This window comes from Anas platyrhynchos, chromosome 4 (genome assembly GCF_047663525.1).
Source record: "Anas platyrhynchos isolate ZD024472 breed Pekin duck chromosome 4, IASCAAS_PekinDuck_T2T, whole genome shotgun sequence".
Classification (NCBI taxonomy): domain Eukaryota; kingdom Metazoa; phylum Chordata; class Aves; order Anseriformes; family Anatidae; genus Anas; species Anas platyrhynchos.
Genome location: NC_092590.1, coordinates 38,010,077 through 38,034,367, shown reverse-complemented (window position 1 = coordinate 38,034,367; position 24,291 = coordinate 38,010,077). Strand labels below are relative to the sequence as shown.

General features: G+C 45.3%; 1 protein-coding gene across 15 annotated transcripts in view; it reads right to left on the bottom strand.

Annotated features, from left to right (window-relative positions):
• Positions 1-24,291, bottom strand: part of ZNF827 (zinc finger protein 827) — a 163,867-nt gene that overhangs the window by 87,493 nt on the left and 52,083 nt on the right. For 3 of the 15 annotated variants that reach the window (XR_011809081.1, XR_011809080.1, XM_013094894.5), the window contains exon 1: positions 15,693-16,245. The exons of 9 other annotated variants lie outside the window; for them this stretch is intronic. Coding sequence is in view for 4 of the 6 variants with exons in the window: in XM_013094894.5 (XP_012950348.2) it covers positions 15,693-15,735 (43 nt within the window). In the remaining 2 variants the exon portion in view is untranslated. Of the gene's footprint in view, positions 1-15,692; positions 16,246-24,291 lie in introns of those variants that run through there. 3 more of the 15 variants (XM_013094893.5, XM_027456689.3, XM_005014703.6) reach the window with 3 other exon arrangements.

Sequence of the window (24,291 nt, the reverse complement as noted above, 5' to 3'; positions counted from 1 at the left end):
TCCTTACAATTTAAAATGACTTTGTTCTAGCTGGATTTTGCCCCTATTTGAAGCTCAGAGCTGAAGCACTCGAGGCGCACACACAAAGCAGAACAGGACACACGTGGTCGCAGAGGAGTGTTTTTCGAGACCATTCCTCAAGCAGTACAGGAAGAGCATCCTACTTACTGAGCTTTCATTGACTTGACCAATACCTAGAACTCCTGAAGAGATGGAGACAAAGACAACTGATTGTTATGAATGAGGTTTTTAGATGAAACAAATATTCCTGAAGTCAGCTTACTCTGCAAAGGCTTGGTTAGTAGCCCCAGGACAGATTCCTAAAGTACATAAAGTGTCAGTCTAACAACAGAAAATCATGTTCCTTACAAACCGTATTTTACGGTACCTATGTTCTTCTTGTAGCACTTTTATGGAGACTGAGCAAAATACCACAGACAGCCTTATTGAAATGTTCTTCCACAGGCCCTCGTCAACATCCTATAATAAGCTATAGTTGAGTGTGAGCACACCTTTCATAAAGCGTGAGATTGTGATCACGCTGATTTATACACCACAGGAATATGGACAACCGAAAACCTGGAGTCTGTACATTAAAATATCAAAGTAATACACCTCTTTTTCCTGATGAAAAAAGACAGTATGATAAACTATTTGCTACAAAACTAAACACTTCTTCAGGCACCAGCTTCTGAGCCAGATTCAAAAGCCCCTTATCAGGAATTTCAGGCTTCCCTGGGTCTTTTAAAACCAGTTATGATATCTGATTAAGACTCTGACAGAGTATTATAAATGTGAGGACAAACTAAATATGCAGGAGATCAACTGTTATTCCCACAGCTCTATTTGAAATAGGAATCAGTTTTAATGATCTTTGATGGTTCAAGTGGTTCATGTGCTAGTCTATACCCAGAGACATTCCCTGTACCTGGAGCGGCAGTGATCATTTAATATCAGCACACATTTATTAGTGGGCTCACTTATGTGGTAAGTTCAGCACAGTGATTACAAACTCTACTTTTTCTTAGCTATAAGCAAGCTGAAAATTTCCTTACAATTCTTCCCAGTTAGGCAAAATTCACTTTGCTTGTTCATTTGTTTTGCTCCAGTGAGATGTCTATGGCAACAGGCTGTCACACTGAGAAAGTACCAAATGCCAAAAGGTAATAGGGATGCTGGCATCTCCAACATAAGAGTTAAACATTATTAACACTTTGATTATCCTTCGCATATAAAGAGTTGAGGCCTACCATGTCAGCCTACCTCAGAAAGGACCAGAACTATTTTAAGATTTACCTATGTGGGCCTTTATTAGAAATGAAACCCCAAACAATTCTAGCAAACAATTTGGAAAAGCTTTCTACAGTCTTAAGATCTCTAAATGCAGGAATTTAGGTTCCACTCTAAATCAAATTATTGTGGGGGATAATCACGTGAATGCCAAATGGTCAGTATAGGAATCCGTATTTTAAAGACATCCTTGGATGAAAATGAACTCCATGAGCGAGAAGATATTTTATTGCTTTGTCAGGCCATTAATGAAGTCTTCTTTGAAGAACTGTTTACTGCACACAAAACTAGAACGTATCAGAGGCTCGGTTACTCATTTCCAAACACCAACACGTTTTGTAGTAGTCTGATTCTAGGGCATAGCCTTCTGTTGCATTTCTGCAGTAGAAGACACCAAAATCAAGATTTTATTTTTTTTCCTGACAAGATGTCAGGCTGCAGTTATCTCTGACTTAAAAGAGAAAAAGAGAGAGGAGGAAAAACGATGGCCAGACTAAATGATCACCTTGAGTTCAAGCAGTGAAGTACCTCAGCATTCTCAATCCATCAGCATAACATTTTGTTTGGGTGTTATGGAAGACAAGATCCATTCACTTGGACACTTCTGCTTGAGAAAATGGAAGGATCATACTGCATTATTAAGATAGCTAAAAGACAAAAGAAAAAAAAAAAAGTAACACCACCTCAGTTCTTTATACTTTTTGTTCGTTAAAGGCAAAGGATTTTAAGAAAAGGGGTTAGCACATAGGAGTGATTGCAGTACTAGCAAAAAACTTGACCTCTGACCCTGAATGAAAAGCTTGGGAATAGAGGAACTGTATACATTTCCACAGAGGTAAGCATCTGCCATGAATATCTGAAATAAGACCAGCAGATTTTCTTTCTGCATGCCCAGCAACGCTGTTTTGGTGCTGAGGTGATCACCTCCAAGACCAAGACTAGGCATAATGCAGAGTGTACATAATCTATCTGCTGACTGGATGGCTCAAGGCATCTTAAAGCAATTGGACTCTTCTTGGCTGTCAGTGGTATCCACAAGGCTTTGGCAAACACCAGAAGAAAATTCAGAAAAGCACCCTTCCAGGTGTCACTTTTAAGTAGTGAGCACTTCACAAGAAGTACCCATAGCAAAACTGAAGTAGGGCATTAAGCATGACTAGCACAGTTTCTCTTATCACATTACATATGATCTAGGTGCCAAAAAGGGCTGGAAAGCTTTGCTTTCTAATCTTCATTTAACTTGGTAACAGATAAAACCGGTGGCTCACTCTCTTTTGCATATCTGTGTTCTCTATTTTTTTGAAATACATCTATGAACTGCCTGTTCTTATCCACTTGGTGCCTTCATCAGCTAACGATTCATCTTAATTAAGGCCTGCACCTGACCTGCCACCTCCCAGAACTGGCTGCAGTGATTTCTGTCTCAAGTCTTGACTGCGACAAAGCGCATCTTCATTGCCTGAAACGTACTGCCAGCCTCCAAACAGTCACAACCCCAACAGCAGAAAGCAAGGACAAAAATCCTTACATGTTCCTTGCAATTTAGAGCAGCCAAGAGAAAAGCGATCGGTTTACAGCGCAGATTACTGTAACATTGGTTTACCCTCAATATGTGCAGCTCATTTTAGTGTGGCCAGTCATTTAAAACTGACAGGGTCACCACAGCAACAAGATTTTAGTCACCCGTACAGTCGGAAAAGAAGTGCACGAGAAGTTGCAAGTGTCAATTCATCTGGCAAAAATGGGCTGACCAAAGTGAGAAAAGTGTTCAAACACGCCACTCGGTCGCATACAAACAATTTGCAATGAAAATAAATAATTCCCCTTACCGCAACAGCAATTCGGCATCATGGCTTACGCAGGGTGATAAGTTTACAGGAAGTTCTCCAATGACCTGAAAGGCTGAGATGGATCTAGAAGCACCAGGGAAATGCCATAAAGCGCCTACACTATCAGCTGTCCTGGGCAGGGCAATTCCCAACCCTCCCAGGGGACACAGCACTGCCCCAAAGGCTAACGGAGGCACCCAAGCCAGGCTGGCTGATTACCTGCTCCTTCACCCATTCCTTTCAAGGAGGTACCCTCGTGTGTTGTACAAACCGTATAGGATCTGTACCCTTAAGCAATCCAGAGTAAATTTAGCATAGCTACCACAATGTTAGCAGGAAAAAAAAAATGGTCTGCTAAGGTTGATAAATCAGTCAATTATCTGCTTCCTTGATTCTTATTCTGGTGTAAATTTTTCAGCCTTGCATTACTAGTAACAGTACCTACGACAAGATGATCTGTACATTGCCAAAACCAACTGTTTAAATTAGTAGGAAATCCTTAATTGCTATAAACAAGATTACAACAGGCTTTTTTTTTTTTTAAAGGGGTTCTAAACAGCACACCTGAACATGCCAGCAAGAGCACCCACTGCGTCCCCATCCATACCTGGCTGAGGACACACGCAGGGCATGAAGTCCTCAGTCTCCCCTCACCTCCTTGTACCAAGTGCAAAGTGCCTTCCCTCCCAAACCACCGCCCATAAAACAGGAATAAGTCATGAATGTTCAGAGGAAGGTGGTGGGGCAGAAATACTCCTGAGGCACTGCAGGTACTCACTTCATCAGGCAGGCAGCCTTAGTGCCCCTGGTGGGAATCTAAAGAACAAGGCAACCCTCAAAGATGCAAGAGAGCATGGGAAAACCACAACCACGCAAGCTGTCCTCGCTTGGAAGCAGGGAGCTGGTTTAGGCTCAAAAGGGAGTATCAAATCTGTGGCAAGGTAGATGCACGTGATCTCAGGTAAAATTTCCCTTTCCGTACCTCTTGTCTCTCCGGTAATAGAAAGGGATTTCCAGAAAAGATCAGAAAATACCTGACTAAAGACACAGAAGATGAAATAAACGTGAAAATGATGCATCATCTTCTTTCTCTACACATAGAAGTCACAAAGTACAGAGGACTATGCAACAGATCTGGTTTCCTGTATCTTTTCAAAGGTATAGTCAACTTTTGGAATGGAGAAGGGAAGAAATCCCACCAGGGTTTGTACTGGGACATAGTAATATAAGTCCTGCATCCTTTCAATACCTGAGGAAAGCTCTTTAGGTTTCAGAATTGTTGGAAAAAAAAACAAACAGCAACATCCAGAACATACCCAGTCATTTCAAGGAATGCACTTTTTTTTTTTTTCTGCTTACCTCTGTTTCTCAGAGGGACAACTGCTATCCACATGCGTGACTTCATTCACTGCTGCCTTGGTTTCACTGAGAAGCTGCTAAACGCATCTTTCCTACAGTGCATCCAATTAGAACACAGGCTCTCTTCCAGAAAAACTACTTTTAGTTAAGTCATGTGTGCTGAGGACAACAGGCTGACTCTCTGACTTGTGCTCCTAAGTGCTACACAAACACAAGAAAGGAGAAGGAAACACTATTTCCTTGTCTCTCATGCAGAAGGTAGTTCTTGAGAGCACTTTCAGATGTCTAATAACTACGTAGAAGTCTAGGAGACACTCACGTGAAAGACTAATCAGACCCCTACAGAAGGATATGCTACTTCTTGTCTGCTTTCCTCATGGCTACTGGCTCTGGTATCTCAAGCAAGGCCAACAAATGTCTGGAATAACACAAATGGCAGCATTAACTTTTCCTCTTCTCTCCAAGGGGTTAAAAGCATGTTGTGTCTTCTCTTGAACAAGTTCCAAGTAACTTTTCATTCTATCAACTTATACAACTGCCAAATCTTCAGGCAGTGACACTGACAAAGCAGTAGCATTACCAAAATGAAAAATAGCAAGTACCAAATGAAAAATCGCTCCTTTCCCGCATATAGAAAAAGGCTGACCGATCTTCTCCAGCTGGTCTAGAAAACTTACCATAAATATTGACTGGCAAAGGATGAAAAAAGGATGAATTATCAGAGATAAAATTACATCACACGTGGTTTTGGAGAAAAAGGAAGAAAACTAATTCTCATCAGTATAGTAGTGCTACACAAGGATTGAAGCTGGAAAAATAGAGATGTCTGTGAAGCTCTCTCCCAAAAGGTGTGAAGAATCTCTGAAAATAACTTCTTGTTGAACTACAGGGAAAAAAAATGAAATAAGAACTCCAAAAAACTGTCCACTTCTTGTCAGTGAACTGTCTTACTGAGCCTCCAAACATCCTCACAAACACCAGATAACCCCGAAAGCTCTGTCACTGGAATCTAGATCTCTTGGATGCAAAGCCCGTTCCAAGCAAAAATTATAACTAACACTAGAAAAACAGCAAGAGAAAAATTCCCACTTGCTAAAGTCAGGTTTTCACGTCCTGTGCACAAAGTTAACTCAGCCAGCTTCTAAGGAAGGGAGAAGAACACAGCCTCTCTCTCCGTCTCTATGTCTCTTTGTTGCTGCAGGAGGCTGGCTGGCTGCTCTTCCTATAAAGGACATTTTGGAGTTCAAAAAACTGTCAAAGAAGCGTGTGCATCTGCCTGCCTCGATGATACGATGCACTGTTGAACATTCTGACTTGCACTTACTTTGACTTTTGGGTCAGCTCAGTATTTCCTTCTCTGAGTACAAATAAGACATCTTAGCTTCCCAACAGCCCCAGTGGCGTTCCGGCAAACTCAGTTCCTTCCACTCAGCTCGAAAGGATCACCATCTCTACATGCTCGATAATCCAGACACTTCTCTTCAGTCTACGTAAAGGACCAGGTTCTCTCCTGCATGGCATGTGAGTATTGGCAAAGGAGGAATGCAGCATGAGCCTTCACAGAGTTCTGCTTCTCCCTTGTGTTTTCCAACACAAAGCCTGGGGACTGGCTCCTCAGGGGCAGTTGAAAATGGTTGTTAACTAGGAATAACTAGATCCCAGAAAGCTGCAGCCACGGCTCCATCTGTGACCACAGCTCCATCTCTAATTCTCTCCCCATTCAAGTTTCAGGGATACTGAGACGTAAGAAACAACAGTATTAATTTCCCCCTAGGAACATCCCCATGCAATGAGAGTCCCCATCAGACCAAGGCCACCACATCTGCATCACCTTTGCAGCACAGGGACAGTCAGAGGAAGACTGCAAAGCTGGCCCATTGTTGATAAAAACCACTAAGGTCTGGCTTAAAACATTTTAAATTTTAAATTTAAAAGAAAAAAGAAAAAAAAAATTAAAGAAACAACCAAATCAGAAATTCCAACACTACTACAATATGTAAGCTGCAATAAAGAAAACCAGGGAAGCCTCAGACCAAACCGCTGCCACGCCTTTAGCTGTGCCCCTTGCGTTCACAGCCTCTGTCACGGGGTCACAAAGCAAAGAGGGGAGCTCACAAACTGGACGTGTGTCAATACTTGAGCACAGCAGGTGAGATCAGGCAGCACACCCAATCTAACGAAGATCTTTGTTATTAACCACTGCTTATTTTTGCTTATATGCAGCTTCTCTAGATCTATTTTTGGTAAATAACGTGCTCCTGATTTACCATTTTACTCTGCCCCATTACTCACCTGAGTGCTTTATGCACATTAGCTTGCTGACTGGTTCAGAAACAAAAGGTTTAGCTTTTAGATACTGAAATTATTCCTTCCCATAAATGTCACAGGAATCGAGTCCCCTATAATTTATTTTTTCCTCTCTCCAAAAGTCAGATTAAAACATGGCAAATTATATTCTCTCTTTCTCTAATTCCTCCCACAAGGATGATATTATGGTACCGTATCTAAGGGGAGCTTGAAGAAGTATTTATTCTGTCATGCTGTTTGCTACCAAAGACAGCTGCTTTCTTTGACCCTGAGAGGATTGCTTGGGGTTAACAAGCAAAGCCAAATAAGAGAGGATTAGGAAGCTACTCGTAGGGGTAGGCTAACGCACAGGAGCAGTTCTTTCCACGTAGAATAGATGCTCCTTGCTCCTAGACACACTGAGGGACCACCTCAGCTTCCAAACTTAAGAAAAGTTAGAGGTCACGTAAATAATGTGCAAGCACTGAATAAAAAGTGGAAACCTGATTTAATTTAAAGAGATTTAGGATTCTGTGTCAAGCTCATGCTATGAGAAACTAATGCTATGGCTACTTAGAGCACCATCCGTTTCCACATTCTGCCTTACAACTCCACCTAAAATTCAGACTGAGAGGAATGCTGGAAGTGAAGGGGAAGTTTCGTGTCTACATCCATCCCATCACTGGCTTTGCTGCTGCACAAACAAACAGGCGTGCCAATGGCAATGGGATTTGAGTTGATTTTTTCAAAGAGCACTTCTTGGCTGAAAACTCTGTGGGCTTTACCAACACTTTTTATGCAGGCCAGTAAACGCCTTCAAAGACAACAACTCTGATTCTCATGAGAATACGTCTACGCTAAACAACACAGTGCTATGTAGTGGTATCTGAGCCAGCTTGAGTATACCCAGAAGTATTATAGCTGAATTAACCTGGGTAGACTGCTGTGATAACTGCCTCCCATACACAAGGTAGCTTATTTAGAGCTTGCTTTGTTATCTCAATGTGGCATAGCGCTCCGCAGGAAGACATATAAGCAATTATCGTGAAGTCCATTTAGACCTTATGGGCAATGTAAAAGTACCTCAAGGTGGGCAGAAGAGCCCCCTTCAGAGTTATTCTCTGTGCATACAACTCCCTCTGGCCACACAGAATTGACAAAAGGATTGTGTCAGCCCTTCCTCTCCAGAACAAGGAGCGGGATGAGAGCCAGTGGGCAGCAGAAATTAGAGCAGCTCTGGGCTGATACGCTTACACCGGTGCCTGAGAAGGGCTCTTCATGGCCTTGGAGTGCTAGAAATACAAAAGCAGACACGGGGAAATTCTGCTCCAATCGCAGATGAAGTGAGTTCTCAGTCACCAGTAGCGAGGTCTAGATTTGACACAGTGGCCTATAAGGGGAGCAATTCTGCCTCTGCTTCAGGAAAGCAAGCAAACACAAACAGCCCCAACACCGGCTGCTAGATACAGCCAGTTGCCCACCACCCTCATAAGGCAGAGTTACGCTTGTTAAAACCATCGAGTCTTTTAATGTGTTTTTCTAAGAGTTGCTTGCCATTTGTTTTTAAGCATTCCCCTGGATGCTTAAATTCCCACTTTTGCCCTGATGCACCATCTTACAAACCCTAACAGGCACCACAACCCAGGACGCATCCAAAACATCCACTTAAAATGGGAAGCCCTAATTTTAAAGTAAGCCTTTACCAAATCTTCTCCTACACAGAAACTTTTAGGTAAAACTTCTGTCCTACTAGTTTAAGACCGTGCAGGCAAAAATTCTTTGTACCTGCTTAGAAAGCCCTGTGATAAAGGAAAAAGACATTCAAGCAGCAAACTTCAGATGAGGGCCAGCAGAGCTATAACCCCTTCTCAAGGATGGGAATCCCTAGGGGCTGGACCATGCCGAATTCAAAGGAACGATGACAGGAGCTTGCTTTGAGTTGTTTTGAAATTTTTATTTCTATCCTAGTGAGAGAGCGTCCCAAACAAAAGAAATGAAACAGAGCAGATGTTTGGAACCTAACTTCACTGTCTGAAACTGCTGATTAAGCCATGCGTTACGAGACCTTTGCCACCTGGTAACCCTTTCATTTTTAATGCAATTTATTCTAAGCAGCAGCTCAATCGGAAAGACTTGCAAAACAAATTTTCTTTCGTGGTCTGCTGTGCTACCAACATCAGCCATTCTTTCCCCGCCAGCTTCCACCAAAGTACTGAAAAGAACAAGGAAAAGCACTGCTTACGCAGTCCAGGTTTTCTCTCCTTTCTGCACGCTTCTCAGAAAAATCGTAACTCTTTAGCCTGCAAAATAGAACAGGTTAGCCTAAGCATTAGGCTTAACCTGAGCTGCTACCATTTGGTGTAATTACATCACAAACATGAAATCCCTTGAAAAGCAGGAGAAACTTTATGCAATAGAGCCAACTGCTAAGTCAACAGGTTGAGACTGAGCATGTTTGGTGTCTAGGCCCAGCACAACACCAGCTTGTAAACGCTACCGAAGGTATGTAAGAAAAAGAGAAATGTCTCTGGGAGCATAACGGTTCTGTAATTTATGACCCCGAGTTATCTGCAAAAAAGAAAAACTGAAAGACAAGCTCTTAAGTGAACTTAGGGGTGTATGTTACTGAATTGTACGTTGAATTAGCCACAAGACAGTGTGTATGTGCAGAGCCGTGCTGACTATGCCCTGCAGCATGCTTCCTTTGAGCTGAAGTCTGGTCAAGCCTGAGTTTTAGTATTTAAATTAAAAAAAAAACTAATAATCCTTTGGGGAAAAGGATAATATCTACCTTTTTGAGTTTGTTTTTTTCCTTCAGCCTAATATCATCTGTTATTCTTCATGATCGTATTAGCCAACATCATTTATTGTTCTTCATATGTACAATTTTTAAGTGTGAAATAACAAGTCTTAGTTTGGGGGGCAAAAAGAAAAGCAGAGAAGTCCCCTTCACTCTTGAAAACTGATGTCCATTACATACTGCTAGTTACCTTGAACTCAGGATTTCTGCACATTATTTTCATAAAACACATGACACTTCACACACACACCATGGCGGGTTTTGTATATGTAAATGGCACCGATACAAATCACGGTACCACGAATCGCAAACTAGGCATCAAAAAATGGCATACCAGGAACCAGAACAAAACATTACTGAGAAGATATATTCTTCAAATATGACTCTGGAGTAGTTTAACAGCTGTAACAGTAAAAGGATTCCAGGCATAAGCCAAATTAGCTCTCCCTAACCATCTGAACTAATGTCTATATTATGATTTCTTTGCAATGTGAAAGAAAAAAAAGTCCTCTATATGGTGCTTCATGACAAATCACATGCCTAGTGAAGCTTCATGTTAGAAACCCTTTTAACTTCCAAAAAGTCCTCTTTTGTAGGTCATGCTCTCATTATCTTGCTCTGGGATCTGGTCTGATTAAATTATAGGAAATTACTAATACTTCACTTTGAACAGCCAGCTCCTCCTGGCTGTTCTTCTTTTTCTTTTTTTTTTTAAACTAAATTCTTCCTACTCCTGCCTTCTTATATATAAAAAAGACAACAATCATTCTGTTACAAAGATGAAGTTGCACTCTTTCTTTGTCCGTTTTAAGACTTAAAAATAAAAATGCATTGTCTCTATGTTCTTACATATCCCGTTTTACTGCTCTACCTGCAGGTTTCCCTGGTTGTGTTTTACAGTCTGTTGTACTCCTGCCCTCTCTGCAACGCAATTCATAAGATCCTAAAAACTTAAGTAACTTTAATGAGCACAACACCGACTCTGTGCTAGTCCAATTTACACTCCAGTGTGATTTATATTTTGTACTATCAGACAACACTAAGACATAGTCTACTATTGAATGACTTCAGACACTGACCACTGAATGACTTTATACAAGTGATGCAGTTGATATAATACCGTTCCCCCTCTCCCCTCCCCCCCCAAAAAAAGAGAGAATGCAAATCTGAAGAGACGGGAACTTCAGACATCAAAAACAATCCCCATAAAGGGAGAAGGTATTTCTGAAAAGTCAATGACGACTTTGCTATGATGAGTGGGACAAAATAAGAAGAGTGTTTTCAGATGGAGTAATGCAGATGCTACTCCATCCAACAAAACGCTGCTGTTCATTTGAGAGGTACATTACAGTACCACCAGGACAGCTATGATGATGGCAATGAAATTATTAACCTAATCATACTAAGAATAATAATTTTCCCTACATGGATCCTCTTGTCGACAATGAGCTATATCATGATCCCTGCCGTGGTGAGAGGTTAAAAATAGTAAATAGAAAATATGTTAAAAGCTTCCCCTTGTACACGCAATGCCTGATAGTAAGGTAATAAACACTATTAAAAGAGAGATTCCGGTGCCTGTAAAAGCCTTTTGTCTCAGAACAAACTCTCTAATGCTGGCGAAAGCTTTTTTGACATTGGGAATTCTTTTGAAAAAAAAAAACATCCAAAACACCATCCCATGCTACTAGAAAGTATCAAATACAGCAAGGTGCAGAAATAAAATAAGAAGGAAACTTTCAATTACTCTTAATTTATTCTGCTATCAGTATTTTCTTTACACTCTGATGATATAGTCCAGCAACAAGAAACAATATAATAAAAAGCTTCAGTTTGTGCTTTTTGTTTTTACTGTATAGAAACAGCTTCAAACTTCAACAAAGTACCTGACGATGAAAGCAAGAAGAGTTATGCCCCCTCATTATCACAAATCTAGCTTTTGATATCAAAACTAACATTGTATCAATGCAGCATCTCCATCTTCAACAGAAGATTGAGAACAGAAGTAGTAGTTTGTCCTCAATGAACCACATTCTTCAGATAGTAGTAGTACTACAAAATTTTGAATGTAGCTTCCAGTCATGTCTGATATTACAAATGCAAGCTCTGTATACCTGGTATTGTGGCTTTCATTCACAAACTACACTGCAAACATGTCTTTGAAACTGAATCAAACCCCAAAGAGTATTGATTGCTACATTTAAGGCAACGTAGTGGTCTAGATCCTAAATATTACTTGAGTGTCTCACAACTTTCCAGAACTTTTGCTTTTCCGGCTGATCTCTTCCAAGTCACGTTTGCGAAGTTCAGAAGAAATGCACTTTCAGGAACTCTCAGAGAAGAAAATAATGGTGTGAGGTAGAGTGGAAAGTAAGGCCGTCAGGAGAACAAAAACAAATTAAAGCAGTATTTATACATGCATTTTTAAGGATTCTTAAAGACATAGAATAGAGGAGAAAAATATAATTATTTAGGTCTAAGCACTGAAGTAGTTAAAGGGAAAACAAAAACAACAACAAAAACAAGCAAACAAAAAAAACTAAGTCCCACTAAAGAATAAACTTCTTTTAAACATTCCGGTGAAGATGCATCATTGATTTGTCTGAGTCAGGTGCACCCAGAAGTAATCATAACACACGTGCACCAGGTAACTTTTAACTTATGAACCAAACTCTTTCATTGTAAACTGAGGCTAGCTGCCCAACTATTTCATTTTGGTATGAATAAGCCATTGTCTATCCAGGAATTCCTGAAGTCCTGTCCTTATTCACTTGTATCTTAGAAAGGATTCACTTTCTCTTGGATTTTACAGTGAGTAAAGACACTCCACTAGCATCTGTAACTAAACAGTTTCCGAAAACTGAATGTCTGTACAGGTGGAAACTCCAGCTCAACGTGTTAACGGTGGCATTTCAAATGGCCCCGTGCCTGACTCAACTCTCAGGTTCACCCTGCTTTGAGCAGGGGGGTAGACCAGGTGACCTCCACAGGACCCTTCCAAACCAAATTATGCTGTAAACAACTCCAGCAACTGAGGGCTCAGCCTTAACTCTGCCCTTTTAAGCAAATACCACCAAAGCATAGTATTACTGCATCTAATAAAATCAACCCTTTTTTCCTTCAACCTTTTAAGCATCAGTATCTTGCAATTCACTTGAAAACAAGTTAAATTGTTGCAACAGCCTAAAACAACTCTTTCTTCTTTTACAGAAAATTTCTCCACCAGGGCACGTGTTTTCGCAGTGCCATCTTCTCTTGTGAAATTACTTCTAACTCTACAGAACAGCTGTCCAATGCAGTCAATGTACAGAAGTATAAAATAAGCGTCCCAGTCAGCAGCAGCAGTACCCCATCGCTTCAAGCAGCTTGACTGTGTTCTTCAGGTGCATTTCGGTGTACACAATTTATAGGAAACTAAGTAAGGCCTAGACCTGCTGAAAACACAGCTTCCTACCTTAGCTATAGTAAAGCCCACGGGACTTACTGTACTGAGCCACATTTGCTCATTTACATTCTAGCACCACCAAATCAATCAGTGGAACCATGTCGTGGTGTTTATTTCCCCAACTGATAGAACCCAACTTATCACTGAGGGCTTCAGCAAGGTGTCGTGTGTCAAAACGAGCCCCAGGGTCATTTAGGTGCACTGGGGAGTGGTAGCAACAACCTGTAACGTAGCTTAGGGCTGAACCACAGTCTTATACCCGCACTGGGGCAGAGTTAAGGTTGAGTAGTGGAACAGCCATCTCCTTTCTAGATCCGCACGGTGTGCTTTATGTTCTTTTCCTATTGTTAACACTTAAACATGAAACACGTATGCGCTCTTAATAAATGCATTGCTGAAAACAGCAGGAACTGCAAAATAAAAATGTATTTTACCCTGCGTAGCCATTAAGGCAATATGTTGTTAAAAAAAAAAAAAAAAGTAAAATCACTATTTATAGCAGTTGCACCCTGAACTGAGGGCAAGGAATTCCAAGGCATCTTCTGAACCTGCAGGGCTGCAGACTCAACGGTATTCCTACAGACCTCCTGAATTACCCATTGTATTATTAGGTTTTTTGTTTGGTTGTTTTTGTTGTTGTTGTTGTGTTTTGGGGGGGGTGTTGTCCAATGATAGTTTTTAATCCAGTGCAACCTGGTGGTAAAAGAACTTAAACAAACCCCATCTCACAAGTAGCACTGCTGTTTGCTGTGGGACATCCAGTGTGTGCATGCTTCACACGTCAGGAGAAAAAAATAAAAATGAAAAATCAAAAAGCTTCCAGGAACGGCACTAACAAATTAATCTGCGCATCAGGCCGTGCGTTCGCGATACAGCCCGGGCAGCCCCCGCGGGCAGCTGCAGGCCGCGGCCCCTCCCGGCGCAGGCGGTCAGGAGGTCGGGGCCGAGGCGCAACCCGGAGGCGGGGGCAGCCCGAGCCCGGCGGCGGAGCCGGAGCCGGAGCCGAGCCCCGGCAGGCAGCGCCCGGCAGCGGCGCGGCGGAGCGAGCTAAAATGGAGCCCGGGCGCCGTGTCAGCCCGGGAGGCGGGCGGAGGGCAGGGGCAGGGGCAGGGGCAAGGTCAGCCGCCGGGCCGGCCGCGGCGCCGCCTCCCCCCGCCGGGCGGCCCCCGGGGGGCTGGGGGCGAAGCGGGGCGGCGGCGCTCGCCCTAAACCCCCCCCCTCCCCATCCCCATTGCCCCCCGGTGCTCCCGGGCTTGGCCCCTGCCCCCGCCGGGCCGAGCCGGGCCGGGCGCTGCGGAGGCCGCCCCCGCCGTGAGGGGGGAGCAGCCGCCGGGGCCGAGCGGAGAGCGGAGGGGTGAGGGGAAGGAGGAGGAGGAGGGGAAGGAGAAAAAAAAAAGAAAAAAAAAAAAAAAGCCCAAGTGGAGCCCTTAACCCGACCCCGGCGGGAAGAAAGCGGGGAGGGAAGGGAGGGAAGGAGGCGCTGCTGCTGCTGCTGCTGGGGCTGCGAGAGCCGCCCCCCGGCCGGGGGGGTCAGGGGGTGCCGGGGGCAGCGCGGCCCCAGCCCCAGCCCCAGCCCCAGCCCCAGCCCGGCCCCAGCCCCGCCCGCACAGCGCAGCGCAGGGCCCGGCCCCGCTGCGCCCCCCGGCCCCGGCCGCCCCGCTCAAGTCCCCTCTGCCCAGCCCGGCCCCAGCCCCGGCCCCGGGGGGCTGCGGGGAGCCCGAGCGGAGCAGCCGCAGGCAGGCAGCGCGCACCCCCCCCCCTCCCCGGCCGCCCCCGGTCGCCTCGGAGCGGCCCCGGGGCCACGCAGGGGCAAGGTATTTTTAGGTGCCTTCCCCTCCCCTCCGCGGCTCCCGCACTGGCTGCCGAGCGCTCGGTGCGGGGAGCGGGAGAAAAGTTAACTGCTCGGCGAAGAGGGGGGAGGCAGGCGGCAGGCAGGCAGGCAGGAGGAGCAGGGCAGGGCGAGCCGAGCCGTGCCGGGGATGCGCGGGATGCCCTCAGCCCTGCGCCCGGGGCAGCGCCGCCGGCGCCCGGGGCTCGCCTGACCCTTCCCTCCCCGGCGGGCAGCCCCGAGCCCTTGCGGCCGCCTCTCTCCCGGCTCGGCTCGGCTCTGCGGGCAGCTCGCCGGGCACCCCGTGCCTCCCCCCGCCGGCCCCGGCCCCCCTCGGGGCGGCTGCGGGGAGCCCCCAGCCCCGCCGCCTCCCCCCGCTCCCCCGCCGCAACCTTTAGCCGGGGCCGGACCTCGCGGCTGGCTCCGCGCAAGACGCCGGCAGCCGCTTCCCCTCTCGCCGCCCTCCCCTCCGGTGCTAGCCCCCCTCCCCACCCCAATAAATCGCCCCCCCCACCCCCCCCCGGCCCCAAAGAGAAGCCCACGCCGCCCCCCCCCCCCCCCCAGCACAAATGCACAATCACGGGCGAGGGGAGGGAGCGGGAGGAAAGGGCGAGAGCCGCGAAGAAAGAAGGGGGGAAAGGAGAGAGAGAGGAAAAATTAAAAGGGCACAAGGCTGTTCATCACCAACATGGCTGCCTTAGCTCAGACCTAAAAGAGGAATAACCCAGGCTGTGTCTTTGTCAGTTTCACCTCTGTAACCCTAAACTAATGCACAAAACGACGGAGGCGGCTGCAGCGGGGAAGGAGACGGGGAGAGGAGGAAGGAGAAAATGGCAAAAAGAGGGGGGCACTTACGTGAAGAGAGGCGCTTGGGCTGCTCCTGCTTCCTCCTGGGCATTTTCCCCCTTTTTTCACATTCTCCTCCTCGGTTAACGGGAGATCAAATAAGAGCGGGAGGGGGGGCGCGGGCAGGCACAAAGCCGGGCCCCCCGGGGGAGCCGCCAGCCGGGGCGGGCTTCCCCGAGCCGCCGGGGGAGCGGGGGCTGCAGCCGGCTCCCGGGGAGCCAGCGCCGAGGGCTCTCCCCCCGCGCTCCTTCTCGCTCCCTCTGCCTCTCCCCCCGAGCCGAGCCGGCCGTGCACCTGGCTTGTCCCCGCTCGCCGCGCTCCCTCCTCCGGCTCCCTGCTCCCTCCCCGCGGCCGGGGGGCTGCGGTCCCGGCGGGCGGGCGGGCGCCGTGCCGGGGCCGGGGCCGGGGCTGGCGCGGCGGTGCCGAGGGCTGCGCCCCGCTCCTGCCGGCCCCTAACTAACACTAACGCCGGGATCAAAGGGCAGCGGCGGCGCTCACGGCTCGCCCGCGGGAGGCAGCCGGGGACACAGGCGCAGACACACACACACACACACACACACCGCACACACGCACAGGCACACGCCCGGCCGGGCAGGGCGAGGGGAAGGGCAGGGATGGAAGGGGAAGGGGAAGGTGCCCCCGCGCCCCGGGGTGCGCTGCCCCGGCCCCGCAGCCGCCGCCGGTCCGCCCCGCAAGGACGGGCAGGGGCTGGGGTGAGGCTCGGCTGCTCGCTCGGGAAGAAGCCCCTCGGCAGAGAAAAATACCGCCCCACCGCCCCTTATTTCAGAAAGAAAAATAATAAAGCGAGGCGGTTCGTCTTCCTGCCGTAGGAAAGTGTGATGGGCGCAAGGCACAGGGGTGAAGGGGCTGATCCCAGCCAACTTCAGGGGCAGGGAGGGAGGCTGAGCACAACCGCCCCAGCCCCAGATTCGGAGCTGCGAAGCAGGGGCTGAACTGCAAGCCCCCTGAACGCCCGGCTGCTGGAGCAGTGCATGTGCAGGGGAGGCAGCACGCTCAGGTCACCCCCAAGAGTTGCTGTAAGTGCCACACGGAGCTCCTGCAGGGCACGCAGCAAGCCGGACTGGGGAAATTTACTTTTTTCCTGCTGTAAGGAGGGGAGGCGAAGCTTTATCCCGAAGCAATTTCGGTGTGCGTGATGAAGGCAGTGCAGCAGTTTTCATTAACCGATACATACTTTCATGACTCCACAAATCACACGTCTTTCTTCAAAGACGGACATGAAGGTGGGGAAAAAATAGAAGAGGGAATGGGTCTCACTGAGGCACAAAAGGTACTCCGTGAAAGAGAAGTGCTCTCTTTGTGACTTGCAGTCATTTGGATAAAAGTTCACGCAGAGGTTGTTAATGATTTAAACTCTAAAACCTGTTACTACAATTGAAGTAAAAGGGTTTGAAGCGCGGTTGTTTCATATAGCTCTCGCTTTGTGTAAGGAAACTTTGAACTTCGCAGAATACATAATTGAAATCATGAGTCAGATGTTGCAACTAAAACAAAAAATGGCATTATTCTCCCATGTGTACCTGTTAGGTTGGTTGCTTTTGACAACCTGACTCATCATTTTATCACACCATATTTTATCCTAACTTCAAAATACTTTAATTTTTATAAACAACTGTCTAGGAAAGCTCAAAACGGTAGGCTTGCAGCCTATGTCTTTTAAACAGTCACCTCAGCACTTAATCACCTCTTGCTAGAAAGGTTTCAAATAATATTACACCCATTTCACAGCACAGTTGCCTCTTCCACGCAGGGAAAAACAAAGATTTAAGAGATTAGGCTCATAGGAGAGAACCTGAGGTTCCCTGCTGTGAGTACAGTTCTGAGGTTAAAACCAAACGCACAGAGAAGGTGAGACTTCTGAAACAAGACACACGCCTCCTGACTACAGCTGGTTTCTCATTTCCCGATATGGCTAAAATACTTCGTTTTCATGGAGAAGTGTATTTACTTTTAATCCAGAAGCCAAAAACAGAAGTACATAACGGAGTGATACAGGGCTGGAGATGAATCCAAACAGATACCTTACACCTACTTACTCATGACCAAGTATACCAGAGTAACAAGTCCCAGAGTACTCAAGTCCTGTCTTTGCCTTCAGTTCTCCAGATTACGCTGGCTTTGGAGATTTGTATAGCATTAGTAATATTAACCAAAAATATCAGGGCCATTTTTTTTATTATTATTGCACACAAATCTCAATTTTGACATGCCAGGGACTTTAAGCAACATAACTTTGTTAATTTAACAGCACTAAACCCTTCTTTATTTTCTTTTAGAACCACTCCAATGGCAATTGTGTTAACTAAGCCAGCTTTGCAGGCAATGGCTCCCTGTCTGTCTGGACACCCCTACCCACACAGGAGGCCGCAAGGCAGCTGCCCCAGAAAGGGACGAGTCCTGCCTCGTGCTGCCATCCACCTCTGTGGCAGCCCTTCTCCAGGTGCTCTGTGGAGAATGGGATGTCAGAAAAATACTGCTTTCTGCATCATCACTCTCTTCCACCCTCTACTCCTCACCCATTTCTGGCATAAATTAATGCTGACAGCGTCAGCATTCATTTACAATATGCTAATTTTCTCCCCTCCGTCATTTGAACCCCCCTTCAGGGGAGTTAAGGCGGCTGCAGGGAGGACACTGGGGGAACACAGCTCTCTGAGAGCGCCACGGGAGCTGGCAAGCGACAGAGCAGCACCACATCTCTGAAGATGACCTTGGCCTCAACACATCTCCCAACAGTTTGACGAAGGGTTTAGAGGGCCAAGCCTTAAACCTGCTCGGCAGTGAAAGAAATCCCAATGGCTGAATGAACTATCGGGGAAACACTTCATACTTCAGCTTTAAAGAGTTTCTAATCCCATGCCTGGAAGTAGTCTATATGGGAACGGCTTCGTTCTTCGTCCCTCTCCTGGTTAATTGCACTACTCCACACATTGTCCTACTTAAAACATCGCATCCAGCAATCACACTGAAATCAAAGACACCAGGTCTAAATTTACATGCTTTTATACAGTGGTTTAAGGAAGATGACTTAGGACATAATGCCATTTAAAAATAGTCTGCCATTACATGTTTGGTGGTAGAGCAGGAAAAAGAAAGAAGTTGGCTGACCATACTTTTGAACATTTCTAGTCCAAACACAAAAAAATAGTTGCAAGCCTTCCACAGATAACATAATATAAATAATGCATTGCCTCTGCAGGTCCTGCTATTAATAAGTAATGATCGTATGGCACCTTCCAAACACCAACCCTAGTTACACATATGAATTAAGTTCAGCCCCAGAAACCACTTTTGAACAGAGTAAATATTTTCTTCACTTACACATGAGAAAAATGAAACAAATTGAGTAAATAGGGTTTTACACAGTAATAAATGATGTAATGCTCTGAAAACCTTTGCAGGTTATCTAGCATCCAAACTACCTTCATATAACGTAATAAACACTTGAAAAGGTTGCTAAACACAAACCTAAAAACTAACTGGTGGCCTTGCTTTATTCTTTGAAACTTTAAAGAATTCTGTTGTCAAGGTCAGCTTGAAAGAAAAAATAAAACTGCACTGAGGAAAAAAAGAAAAAAAGGCCATCATATCCAGTTCCTGGGCCCCAAGCCACCAGACTATGGTAACTACGGTACCAGGCCACCTCTGCTCAAAGCACAGCCCACCAAAAGTATTGCTGCATCCCTCTGTGTATGCAAAGATATACAGACTCTCTTCAATGCTACTTGTATCTTTAGATTAATTCCTGCTGAACAAAGGTATTTGCCTATAGCCTCCGTATCTTCAATATCTAACCAGGCACCCTGCTTTCCATCAAAATCACACTCCTTCCCACACCTCTTGGAGGAAGGTTATCAATAGCCTAAACTCCTCCTCTTTTAATTGAGGTCAATATTTCTACACTGAACAGTAACAATGAATCAATCCTGCAAACAAGATTAGGTTGCAAACTTCTTGCTCTAAAGTGTTTGAGAAGCAAACACAAGGGGACAAACAAATCCATAGGATTCATAGGATCATGGATACCACCATCCTTGTTTGCAAGTGCTCTGTAAGCTAACAACATTAAGCACCAATTTGTAATAATAATAAATAATGACAAGTTAATAACTGTCAAGGCCACTGACTGGTTTCACAAAGGCCAATAAACAATGATCAGAAGTCATTATCAGATGATTATCACCTTGGGACAGATAATAAACAGTTACAAAGTGGGAGGCAGAGTTGCATAACCAGTGGATCCTAAACCACAAAGAGGCTTTAGCTTTTGAAAGAGGCAACCCAGTTCTCCTTCCCCAAAGTTTTTAACCTCTTTGTCTCTTAAATGGAAAACATAATGCAAGGACCACAGGCAAGGAAAGCAAACTGGACAAAAAGTCTTTTTGGAACCACTGAAATCACTGGCAGTACTCTTCTGACTCTTCATTTGCTTATGCCACGATTGTGAGCAGAGAACACACTGCAGCAGAAATGTTCTCCAAGATCCCAAACCTCACAAATTCCCCTATGGTCTTGCAGCCTCAGAGCAGGGAGGCATCAGGAAGGAAGAGTGCAATGCATTCTGCATCTCTTAGCTAAACCACAGCCAGCTTTGTCAGAATATTGTCCAGACCCTGGTAAACAAACTAGCCATAATCATTTTATAATAATTTCAGCATAAGCTGCTTCTAGTTGCAATGCAAGTTCAGAATGTTAATCCCTTCAGCAGAATTACAGTGTTTACATGTTCCAGCTGCTAGGATCGGACACTACTTAGGAAAGGTGATATAGCTCCTAATTCCAATTAAAACAGAAAACAAACAAACAAACCACCACAACACAACACAATACTAAAGGCTGTTAGCCTTAAACCCATGATGTTGAATAATCCTGGGGTCTGCTGGCCAGAAATACACAGACTAGAGGCCTAGAGACACAGTTGCTACTCAACTACAGTGATGATGTTCCTTCAGATTTACCAAGGAGATCTTCTGATTTTAATAACCAGGAGTGCAGTTGGCTGCTTACTTACATAATTCACTATACTACCTCTTCATGCCCTTTTTCTGTAAGCATGTTTTGAAAAAAACAAACAAACCTCACTTGAGCCTTTAACTATCAGCCTTTAACTTACAGATCCATGAGATACAAAATTTTTCCCTAGAATCCAAACCAGCAACATCTTACAAACTACAACTTAAGTATACAGACTCGATTTCACATTTTGCAACCTGAAATACTAAGCATCTTCTGAACTGATGAAAATAATTTATGTCAAAAGGAAACCAGAACACTTAGTTCAAGGCTATTACAGTTACAAATGTGAATGAAATATATAAATATATTTGCCTTGATCTTTTTTCATCATTTTCCATTCTCACTTAAAGACATTGAAACCAGTAGCTTTACCCATCTTAAGAGTGGTTTAAGTTAAATCAGAATGAGACCAAAAACATTCCTTCCATCATTTTGTTTCCACTTAGCCTCCTGTTAGTCACTGGTTAGCTGAAGATCTAGGCACATGCCCATTAGCAAACACCTGCCATGGTTTAAGGCATTACCACCCTCTTGGAGGAGCTAACTGCTTCCACCCCCACACTGGCAGAGCAGAGTGCATTTGGCCTCCTCATCTGCTTCAGGGTGAAGTCTTGCAGCTTAGTTTAGTAGAAAGGCAACAGCATTTTAAGCCACAGCTGTTTGCTAAATGAAAGTGTGTCTAAGTTCTTAAACACCTTGTTACATATACTTTGAGAGGCAGAGTTTCTACTGCACCAGCAAGGTGGCAAATTCCTCGGGGAAATCAATTCTGGTTTCTCAATTCACTAGCTAGCTTTGTGTTAAAACACTGGAGTAATACTGAGACTGCTCTGGACCTCGAGAACTGGCAAGCTCCCAAGGGGCTTATCTACCATCTAGGACTGTGCATTTACCAAACTCATTGCCCGCTCCCTCTGACATAGCGTGTTACCAGCAGCAAAGAAGGCAGGCATAGTAGACTTTAGCAGTACTAAGCCAACTATGCCCTCTTCCCGACACCTCAGTAATTTAAAGAAGGGTGAGAGAGAATAGAAGGGCAATTGGAAGACAAGAAAACATGGCGGTGCTGAGATCTTACATTCCCAGGGAAAGGAAACACATGCAGGTAAGGGACAGGAGGAGTATGGGGAGCTCAAGCTCCTAGCGGACTTCACCTGCCTGGTGTGATGAATTTCACATGGCATTCAGCTACATTTCACCATGCCACATGTCCTCAGTAATCAGCCCTCACCCCCTGGCAGGCAGGAGGGTTTGGGTTGCAAGTCAGCCTGCTGTCACCGCTGCCTGCTGAGAATGAAGTCATGTGGCCGGTCCCCTCCTGGAGGGAGTATCTCCTTGCTTTGGCACTTCCCCGTCGTGCCAAACAGCACAGAGGAAAAGGTTATTTGTCTTTTGAGGTACTAGGAATAGTCTAGTCTCCTCAACTCCTGCTCACGCAGTTTGACAGACGTACTGTTTCTAGCCCCTACTTTTCAGCACCAGGGCCACCCAATGTTTTCAAGTTTGTAGTTTACAGAAAGATGCAAATTATTTGTCCATGAGAAGTAGGCTAATAATAGTGAAAAATCACACATGGAGTAGCACGCAACTTCACGAGTAGGAAGAAAGGGGAAGAAGTGATGACTGGAGGGAAGCAGCTTACATTTCCACACAAGAAAGCTGAGGGATGCAGCTACATAACAAGAGGAGAGACAGCAAACAGTGCCACAGGGATTGAAGCGTGGCTTTTAGAGAAAGGGAAAGCAGCACAAGGGAACAGGTGGGAAGTGCAAGGTTCCACAGGAGAACCTTGAGAGGAAAATATCAATTGAGTACTCAGTAGCTAGGGAGCTTTGTATGCCTCAGGAAAAGGCAAACACCTGTGTGTTCAACTCCTTGACTCAGAATGGTCACACATACATTGGGAGTTACTGTTTTCCTTTTAAGACAGAAACAAATGGCAAGGCCAAGAAACCTGTCGTTTTCTTTGCCTTGAAGTCTCTTATTTTTACACCTGTATCATAATTTATGAAATGCTAGCTCTAAATCATCATTTCTACCTATGAGAGTATATTTGAGGAAACGTGACTAAAATGTTTCCACTCTTGTCCTGTAGAAGAGGAGCTACTTGCTCCATCTCAGTTTACTAGTTGATCAGAGAAGCATTAAATATTTATTAAAAATTACAACTATTTATTTCTCCTGCGAAAGGACAAGGGTAGTTATGTAAGTATTTGTCAGAAATACATCTTTCTTAGCGACTGGTGAGAACAGCACCAGCAGGTGAGCTTTTGAGAGTTTTCTTAAAGGACTGGTTGCACAAAGCTCTGGTGTCCAGCAAGGAGATCCCATCTCCTGAATTATTTTTAAGCCTAGAAGAGGCCTACAGTCCCATTCTCTCTCTATAGGGTAAGTTTGAGTGCCTTGCAAGAAAACAGAAGCTTAGAAGTTTTAGAAGAGAATATTGCAAGACTAAGTAACAGGCTGCAGTGATCATGATGCTGAGTAATACAGCACATAAAGCATGAAAGGGAAAGCTGAAATGCCTTCCTTGCCTTTACCAGTAAAATTGGCCTTCAGGAATCCCAGGTCCCTGAACCCAGAGGGAAAATCTGGAACAAGGCAGATTTGCTCTTAGTGGAGGAGGACCAAGTTAGGAAGCACTTAAGCTGGATTTATGGAAGTCTGCAGGGCCTGATGGGCTGCACCCACAAGTGCTGAGGGAGCAGGCTGATGTCACTGCAGCATCTTTCTTGATTATCCTACAAAGGTCACGGCTACTGGGAGAGGTTCCTGAAAACTGGAAGACAGCAAACGTCACTCCTGTCTGCAACAAGAGGAGGTAAGAGAGTCCAGGGAACTACAGGCCACTCAGCCTCACTAGGAGGAATGTTGCCAACAGGTCAAGGGAAGCAATCTCACACCTTTCCTATGCACCGGTGAGGCTGCAAGTGGAATGCTGTGTCCCATTCCGGGCTCCCTGCTATCTGAAAGATACAGATGTGCTGGAGTGAGTTCAGCACAGGGCCACAAAGAGGACTATGGGACTGGAGCATCTGTCCTATAAAGAGAGGCTGAAAGAGCTGCAGCTGCTTAGGCTAGAGAAAAGATGTCTCAGGAGGATGTTCTCTATATATAGAGAAGTGTGAGGGGTGGGAATGAAGATGAAGGAGCCAGATGCCTTTCAGTAGTGCCCACCAACAGGATACATAAGAGGCAACACGCATGAATCAAGAAACCCAGAAAATTCCGTCTGAACACAAGAATATGTATTTTTTAATTTGTTGCTTTTCTTGCTAACCTGCACTCATTCTTCCTTTGTGCAATTCACTTCTTTTACCAGTAGGCATACAATTTCCTCCTTTATGCTCTCATATACGTTGGCTGCGTGCCCTAGAGGTTCCTATTTCATGGAAGATACATATACAATTCATGAGCTACACAATTTAATTTATTGTTACACTTGATATCATTTAGATTTTTGGACAGATACTGCTGCTGCTGCACATTGAGAAACACCTGCTGATTCCAGCAGTGCTATCCAAGACCCAAGGTGCTCGCACTGCATAGAGACGCTGGTGCATCTCTGCAA